The sequence below is a fragment of the Indicator indicator genome, chromosome 23 (genome assembly GCF_027791375.1).
Source record: "Indicator indicator isolate 239-I01 chromosome 23, UM_Iind_1.1, whole genome shotgun sequence".
Taxonomy (NCBI): Eukaryota; Metazoa; Chordata; class Aves; order Piciformes; family Indicatoridae; genus Indicator; species Indicator indicator.
In genome coordinates this window covers 4,203,825-4,212,496 of record NC_072032.1, presented here as the reverse complement: position 1 = coordinate 4,212,496, position 8,672 = coordinate 4,203,825, and the positions used below count along the sequence as shown (strand labels likewise).

General features: G+C 54.7%; 1 protein-coding gene across 1 annotated transcript; it reads left to right on the top strand.

Annotated features, from left to right (window-relative positions):
• Positions 1-1,308: 1,308 nt before the first annotated feature.
• Positions 1,309-6,143, top strand: MAVS (mitochondrial antiviral signaling protein). The gene is made up of 6 exons (XM_054391419.1): positions 1,309-1,425; positions 2,182-2,356; positions 2,780-2,934; positions 3,631-4,180; positions 4,898-5,052; positions 5,518-6,143. Exons 1-6 carry the CDS (start codon positions 1,309-1,311, stop codon positions 6,112-6,114), a joined length of 1,749 nt encoding a protein of 582 aa, XP_054247394.1. The 3' UTR covers positions 6,115-6,143.
• The last annotated feature ends 2,529 nt before the right edge of the window (positions 6,144-8,672 follow it).

The following is an 8,672-nucleotide window of genomic DNA, read 5'->3' as shown; positions in this document are numbered from 1 at the left end:
TAGGTGCCGAGCACGCTGCCGTGCTCGTGCTGCCCCCTGGCGGGGCGGGGTGCCCTGCCCCGCCGCTAGCATCGGCCTTGGAGGGGAGCGCACGAGAGGGAGGGTACTTCCTCTCCTCACAGTGTCTTGCCAATCAGCGCCATGGGCGTGAGCGGCGGCCAATCAGCAGCAGCGGCAGCCTGCGGAGGTGGGCGGGCTCGAAGCGCTGACGGCGGCGGGAGAAGGTATCGGGGCTGTGGAGCGCTGGGGTCCGGGGGTGCGGCGGGCTGCGGGCGTGCTTTGATGTTAGAGGCAGGCACAGAGCCTCCCGGCGAGTGGCGGGGCCCGCCGAGCGCAGCAGGCAGGGCCCGGGCGGGGAGGACAGGCAAGGCTCGGCCCAGCCATGGGGGGAACAGGCAGGGCCCAGCCGGGAGGGGGACAGGCAGGGCCCAGCCATCCCCACCCAGCCATCCCCACCCAGCCTGTTCTCCGGGGCAGCTGTTCTCCGGGGGGACATGCTACGTTGCTTTTCCTTCTGTTGTCCCGTTCCAGCAGCGTCGCCCAGGGCCTACAGCAGGTCACCCATGGTCTGGTGTGACCCTGTGCCAAAGTTTGCACGAAACCCCCGGTCCCCAAAGTAATCACAGTAAATAAATGCTGGACAACCGCCCGAGGGAGTTGGGTTGTGAAAGCGGAATCGAAAGGTGAACTTCAGCCAGAGCGGTTTGTTCTTGGCGTGTTTTCCGGGCGGTATTTCCCCTTGTGGCTGCTGCCACTGTGGCATGGTTGGGTGTTCATGCTGAGGAGCCAGGCTCCTATGCAGGAGCCTAAGCTTGTGTAGAAAAGCCCAAGCTGCTATAGAAGAGCCTAGGCTCTTAGAGAAGAGTAGCTAAAGGAACTGGAGTTGTTTAGCCTGCAGAAAAGGAGGCTGAGGGGAGACCTTCTGGCTCTCCACAACTTCTTGAAAGGTTAGAGCCAGGTGGCTGGTGGTCTCCCAAGGAAGGAGTGATGGGAACTGAGGAAATGGCCTCAAGTTTGGCCAAGGGAAGTTTATGATGGATGTTAGAAGAAACTTCTTCCTTGAAAGGGTTCTCAGACTGGAGCAGGCTCCTACAGGAGGTGGTTGAATCCCCTCCCTGGAGGTGTTTAGAATTCTAGAGAGACAGCTGTGGTGCTGAGGGACTTAGCACCAGACTTTCTAGAGTTGAGAGTGGTTTGACTTGATGATCATACAGGTCTTTTCCAACCCAAACGATTTCCTAAAAGCCAAGCATCCCCTGCAGCCCTCCACTAATGTTATGTCCCTCTCTGGGCAGGTGTGGAGCCAGGATGGGGTTTGCTGAAGACAAAGTGTACGAGTACATTTTGAAAAACTTGAGGAATTTCAGGAACATCCGGGTGGCATCGCTGGCCGATTCCCTGAGCTGCCTGACCGACGCTGACAGAGTAATTCCCTGCTTCCCAAGTCCTGCCAGGCTCCTTCCTTCCCATACAGCCCAAGCAACATATAGCTTGCCTTATGTCCAAGCCAGACCTTCCCTTAGATGCCCTGTGTATTCTCTTGAGGATGAACTTCAACATACAGCTCCACCAGTGTACAGCTGCCTTATGTTGAAGCCAGAGCCCCTCTTAGACCCTCTGTGTGTTTTATGTGCAGTGAACATCACTTCAGTGTACAGCTCAGGCAACATACAGCTGCTTTGCCTCTAAGCCAGATCATTTCTTACATGCTGTGTTCTATTTAGGGTGAACTTCCCTTCACCATACAGCTCAGGCAAAGTATAGCTGCCTTATGTTGAAGCCAGATCCTCTTTTAGATCTTCTCTGTGTTTTATATGCAATGAAGTTCATTTCAATGTGTAGTTCAGGCAACATATAGCTGCTTTACCTCTAAGCCAGATCATCTTTTAGATGCCTTGTGTGTTCTGTTTAGGATGAACCTCAGCATACAGCTAGGCAATGTATAGCTGCCTTAGGTTGAAGCCAGAGCCTCTTTTAGATCCTCCGTGTGTTTTATATGGGATGAACCCTTCAATGTATAGCTCAGGCAACGTGTAGCTGCTTTACCTCTAAGCCAGACCATCTCTTAGATGCCTTGTGCGTGCTGTTCAGGATGAACTTCCCATCAGCCTATAGCTCAGGCAACACGTAGGTGCTGTAGGTTGAAGCCAGAGCCTCTCAGAGCTGCTGTGTTCTCTGTAGGATGAGCTTCACTCCCGGGAGGAGACACGGGGAAGCCAGGCCACTGTCTATAGGTTCTACCAGCACCTGAAGTGCCGGCAGGGCTGGGTCCCTGACCTCATCGATGCGCTGCGCCACAACAACGCTGGGCACCTGGCTGATGAGCTGCAGCATGTCTACGACTCCTGGCAAGTCTGTACGTGGCCTCCTCAGCCTTCAGTGCTGTCCCAGGGGTGTCTGGTGGAGATGGGAACTGGACCCACATCTTCTGGTGTCCAGCAGCTGGCCTCTCTCCCTGCCCCAGTGTCCCAAGGGTGCCTGTGACTGTCCCCAGAGTTGTCCCTCACCCCAGTGATGTGCTCAGGGGTTCCAGGGCCCTTGTTTGAAGGTGCTTGTGTTGGCAGTGGGCTGGCTTTGTTGCTTGGGGGGAGATGGAAAGGTGGATTCGGGGGTGCTGCAGGCTTGGCTGATGGGACAGAGCAGAGGCAGGGGCAGGTGAGGAGCAGCCTCTGCCCCACACATCTGTCTCCTTGTCTTTTTCTCCAAGGTCCTCACTCACAAGCCACCTCAGCTCCTCCAGGTGCACCGGCTCCTGCTGCTGGTCCCTTCCCTCCTGCAGCCAGCAGTGCCCATCCTGCCACCTCCATCCGCGCCCAGACCCCACCCCCACAGCCTGTCCCAGCTCCGAGTGCACCCTTGGCAGAGCAGCTGTGCCAAGACCTGCCCAGGGTTGCCACCACTGAGCAGGACGCCAGGACCCCAGTGCAGGAGTCGGTGAGTGGAGCATGCATCAGACAGGCACACAAAGGTCCCTTTTGAACCAGAGTGGGGTGTGGGGAGCCTGTGGTAGGGCTGTGTGTGTCGAGGGAACCCCGAGCAGCTTCTTACTTCTGATCTTGCTGCATGACCTGACAGTGATGGGTTAATGGTTGGACTTGATGATCTTAAAGGTCTCTTCCAACCAAAATGATTCTGTGACTATGATTCCATACTTGTGTCTGGCATCTTATAGCCTACACACAATCCTGTAACTGCTCCCCTCTCCTGCTTCCCTGCCACAGACGGGCATGTGGGGTCTGCTCTGTTAGTCTGGGCTCCCTGCTACAGCAGTTTCACACAGCTGCATTCTACAACTCCCTGAAAGGAGGCTGGAGCCAGGTGGGACTCATTCTTTTCTATCAAGTAACAAGCAATAGAACAAGAGAAAATGGCCTCAAGTTGTATCAGGGAAGGTCCAGGTTGGACATTAGAAGAAACTTCTTCACTGAAAGGGTTCTCAGGTACTCAAACACTGGTACAGGCTCCCCAGGAAGGTGGCTGAATCATCATCTCTAGAGGTGTTTCAAAGAAGCAGAGATGTGATGCTGAGGGACACAGTTTAGCACCAGCCTTGGTAGAGTTAGAGAATGGTTGGACTCGATGGTCTCGAAGGGCTTTTCCAGCTGAAGTGATTCTATGATTTCCTTCCAGCTCTCCAAAACCCTCCCAGATCAAGAGAGTCCCCAGCCACCTCTGCCTGGAAGCACTGTCTGTGATGGAACCAGCAATGGGAACAGCAGAGAGGGGCACCTCCTGCAGCCCACTGAGGCCACCCATGGGGCAGCCAGCATGGATGTGGCATTGGCTGTCCACCCCGAGCAGGGCCAGGCCTGGCTGAGCCGCCCGCAGCACCCGGTGTGCGTGGACAACGGCTGCTTTGGCAATGCCAACCACCTGCAGCGTGGTGCACCGGGCCTGGGGCTGCCAGCCAGGCAGCCGGGCGCTGCCCACCACCCCCTGCCGCCCCGGAACGAGCCCCAGGAGGACTCATACATCTCCACTGAGTCACCCCGAGGCGAGGGGCTGCAGCCCTCAGACTCCACACCAAAGAACCAGGCTGTGCCCAGCTCTGAGCCCCCGGGGAGCTTCGTGGATGTGCGCAGCCCCCTCCTCATCCAGCAGCAGTTCGATGTGGAGCAGAAGCAGATCAGGATGGAGGAGGATGGAGGAGCAGGTCAGCAAGAGGATGGAGGAGACACAGGTGGGTTTCCTCTCCACTGTGCTGACAGGGAGCAGGGTTGAACGTGCAGCCCAGTGCCCATCCTGCTTGGCAATGAGGGTGGAAAGTGTCAGAGAAGGTGCTGGTGTGCGTAGGGCCCTGCCAGGAGGCCAGGAGAACCCTCCCAGAGAACGGTTGTAGCTATGGCTGTTGATGAGGAACAGCCCAATGTTGTCATGGCCCCTGGAGATGTGGAGAAGAGCTCTCTGTTGTTGTCACCCATCTGCTGGACTGCAGGGGCCTTCTTCAGGGAAGGAGTAGGTTAGGTTGTGCAGAAATCCAGCCTGGCTGCCTGTTTTCCTCTGTTTTTCCCTGGTTTTGTTGTTGCAGTTGTTGGCTCGCTGTGCTTTGGCATAATGTCCTGAGCAAGACTTGGCCAAGGTACTTACTTCATCCCTGATATAAACCCCCTCAGCTGAATGCCTCTGCACCCCCTTTTCAGCAGCCTGGGGCCACCCTGCTCTGCAAGGGAGGAGTATATTGGGGGTGCTGGCTTGGCTGGTGCCGTCTGCTTTACATGCACCTAGGAGGAGAACTCAAGTGCCACAGCAGAGCCAGGGTCATGAGCAGCACCCAGTATTGCTGGGTCCTCTCCCTGACCTCCACAGCTCTGGGAGTGTCCTGCTGTGGCATCCCTGGGGAGAAGCAGAACTCTTGGAGGTCTCCTGATGAACACAATGTCTTTTGTTTTCTTCCCAGCAGACACACGGATGGAAACAGCCACCCCAGTTTCTACCCCTGTGCCTACAGACACTTCTCCATCTCACACCACCCCCCTGAATCTTGCACGAGAGGACAAGCCACCCATGGGGGAGATGGCCAGCAGCACCCCCTCTGTGCCAACAAAGGAGAAAGTAGGTGACCTTTCCCTCTGCCACTTGCATTTCACTCAGATTCTTGTGAGTTCCCCCTGAGCAGATTTGCTGCTCAGTGTCAGATTTTGAGCTGGTGGTGAGTTTATTCGGGGCTTTTTTCATGTGTTCATGCCCCCATCTGGATGCTGTACTTTGGAGCATGAGAGAAGAGAGCCAAGGCTTGTCAGGCTTTCATTCCTTCCAGTCAGTCTCCTGGCTTCCAGGTGTCTCTTTCCACCCCTCTCCTTGTTGCTTGTCTCACTTCCATGCTTCCTGATTCTCCCTTAGAGCCCCAAAACTTCCCTGCCCCACTGAGTGTCCCAGCCCTGGGAGTTACCTGTGACCCAGCCTTGCTGTTGGTGGTGGTTGAGTGCTGAGGTGGGCTTGCCCTGTGACACCAGTGCCTAAGACCAGGCCAGATGGATGCATCCAGTGGTACCCAGCCTCTCTCATTGTCTCCCAAAGGTGCTCCCAGCCTTGGTGGACCCTCTCCCCCATGTTGCAGGAAGCTTGGAAGTCCCATCTGGGAGGATGGCATGCCGGGTGAGCTGTGACACAGGTATCGGGGAGCCTTGCAGCGGTGTGGAGGATGATGTGGAGCTCAGCAAGCCAGGTACCCTCCTCTCTGTACCTAGCTTCAGCTTAAACAGCGACGCACTCATGGTGAGCACAGATAGCTCCAGCTCAGGAGAAGCATTCTCCAGGCTCTCCTCGAGATGCCCAGCTCCACCAGCTCATGCAGACCCCAGGGAAGAGGAGGCAGCTGGAGCAAGCAGAGATTCCCATCCACCTCCGAGCTGGGACAGCACCTCCCTGAGTATCCATGAGGACCACTACCCCAGCATCCAGCTCAGGGAAGGCAACAACATCCAGGATGGAGCCGATCCCCTTGGAAACCCTCCAGTTTTGGACCCAAGCAGGGGCTGTGGGACTGTGAGCAGCTTGCCTGAGGCCGGAGTGTCCCCCAGGGACATCAGCAGACCGTCCCTGCCCTACATCCTTCCAGCTGTGGGCATTGCTCTGATCTCAGCCTTTCTGGTGTACAATCGACTGCAGAAATAGCCCTGCAGGGGATGGGATGCCACCACTGTCACCTGGCACGGGTGATGCCTCTCTGCAGCAGGAATTTGGCCAACATGTTTAAAGCCTGAAGAGCAGCAGCTGCGGGGAGATGGTAGGGCTGGTGTTAAATCTTTCTGGAAGGTTTTGCTGGAAGAGGCCTTGGTTGTGTGATGCTGTTGAATTTGGGTCTGGTCCTGCCCTGCTTCCCAACTATCTTGTCTGTAGCCTTCTCCTTTTACAGCCATAGGGAAGGCCTTGCTCAGGCAGTGACCTTGAGTCCAAAAAGAAAGTTCTTGTGTTGATTGTCCACATCATCCAGGAAGCCCCAAGAAAATGTCCTAGTGGTCCAAAGGGTGACCCCTGGACTGTGCAACAAGGAGAAGTTTTGCAGACAGCCTGTAGGAGTGGAGCTGATATTTTTGGCTCTGTCTGCTCTTCTTGGCTTGAAAACATTCCTGAGGGTCTGTGGAGCAGCTTTCACTAGGTGCCTCATGCTGAATTTGCCTTGGTGGCTCTGGTTCTGCTGCTGGGACCTTGGCTTGTCCCTACTGCTCCCTGGTGCTGGGTGTGTGGGCAGGACCCCGGTGCACCAAGTCACCTTCTGCTCATTGGTGGTAAGGGCCACCCCAGTGAGGAGAACCAGAGGCCACATCATGTGTGAGCTGTTTCTTTTCCTGTCAGCTGCCATCCTGAGGGATGGGTTCTGGCATTACTTCCTGAAGCACTGATGCCCTGGGGATGCTGCTGAGGGCCAGGAAAGAGCCACATCTAACAAGCTTCCTCAAGGATCAACCCTATTCCACCCCCCTCCGTCCAGGGAAAGTAGGATTATGCTTTCAGTGGAACCTTTCACATGATGCACTAAGAGGACTTGGTCCCATGCAGGAGTGTTTGGTAGCTGTGGTCTTGAGGCTGTGTTTTTAGAGCCTGGCTGGGGAGGTGAATGTTTCTTCTAGGCTTTTCCTGATATCTGGTGCTATGGAACTGTAGGAAACTTCCATCCAGGTTGGGACACAAACAGGGTTGACTGTGAGCTGCAGGAGGCTGTACCCAGTGGTTGGGATGCTTGAGTTATCCTGAAGGTCCCATTTAAAATTGCAGTGTGTCATTTCCCTGCTATCCCCAGGGATTAGTTTGGAGTATGAGGGGATTGGGCTGCAAGACTTCTAAGATCAAATCCTCAAACTCAAAGAAATATTCACAACTTCTCCCTATACAGGGCAGCTTTCAGGAGGAGAAGCAGCCCCACCCAATAATAAAGGAGATCACAAATTGATCCAAGGGCTGGAAGCCCTCTGCTGTGAGGCCAGGCTGAAAGAATTGGGGTTGTTCAGCCTGGAGAAGAGAGGGCTCCAAGGAGACCTTCTGGTGGCCTTTGGGTACTTGAACAGGCTGATCAGAAATCTGGGGACAGACTTTTTCTCAGGGCTGGTTGTGACAGGACTAGGGGTGATGATTTGAAACTAAAAGAAGGAGACTTAGACTGGAGAGAAGAAAGAAATGTTTTACCCTGAGGGTGGTGAGACCCTGGCCCAGAGAGGTGGTATATGCCCCATCCCTGGAACCATTCTAGATCAGGTTGTTTGGGGCTGTGAGCAATTTGCTGGAGTTGCAGATGTCCCTGCTGAGTGCAGAGGGTTTGGCCTAGAATCATAAAATGATTTAGGTTGGAAAAGACCTCAAAGAGTCCAACCCAAAGCATTTTATGATTCTCTGATTCAGTTGCTATTGGCACATTTTGAGCTTCAGGCAGCTGAGTGACAGCCAGCCATGCTCCCCACTTCTGTCCCTGCAGCTGCAAGTTATTCACCATTTCATTTGTTCATCCTCTCATCTCCTCCCTCATAAAGCAGAGGACACAAAAGTAACAAAACTACTTTTTTTTTCTAGTTAGAGGGTTACTGTAGCTGGAGGATTTCTTGTAATTTTTTTTTTTAAAGCTCCAAGTAAGCCAGTGCAGGCTTTTCAGGTCTCCCCATCATCCCATGATTGAGACAGGACTGGGCAAAAGGTTTGGCAGTCTGGTGGTGGATGTGCACAGCAGAAGGCCAGGGGTCATATTAATCTGGTGAGCCCACAAGGGTGTCATGGGCTCTAAACAGTTGCAGTGGTCTGATGCTGGTGGATGGGCTGCACTTTCACTCACAGAATCATAGGAAGGTGGGGGTTGGAAGTGACCTCTAAAGATCATCCAGTCCAACCCCCCTGCTAAAGCAGGGCACCCACAGAAGCTTGCCCAGGATCACAATGCCCAGGTGGGTTTGGAATCTCTCCAGAGAAGGAGACTCCACAGCCTATCTGGGCAGCCTGCTCCAGGCCCCCAGCACCCTCACAGCAAAGAAGTTTCTCCTCCTGTTCAGATGGAACCTCCTGGGTTCCAGTTTGTGCCCACTGCCCCATGTCCTGTTGCTGGGCACCACTGTAATCCAGGCTATTGCACCTTCTCTGCTTTACTGTGTCAAGTAACTTACTCCTCAGGGATTCCTGCCACACCTTACTGCTGGCAGGGGAGCAGGAGGGAGATGAGCTCCCCAGATGCTGGCTGCGAAGTGCAGCTA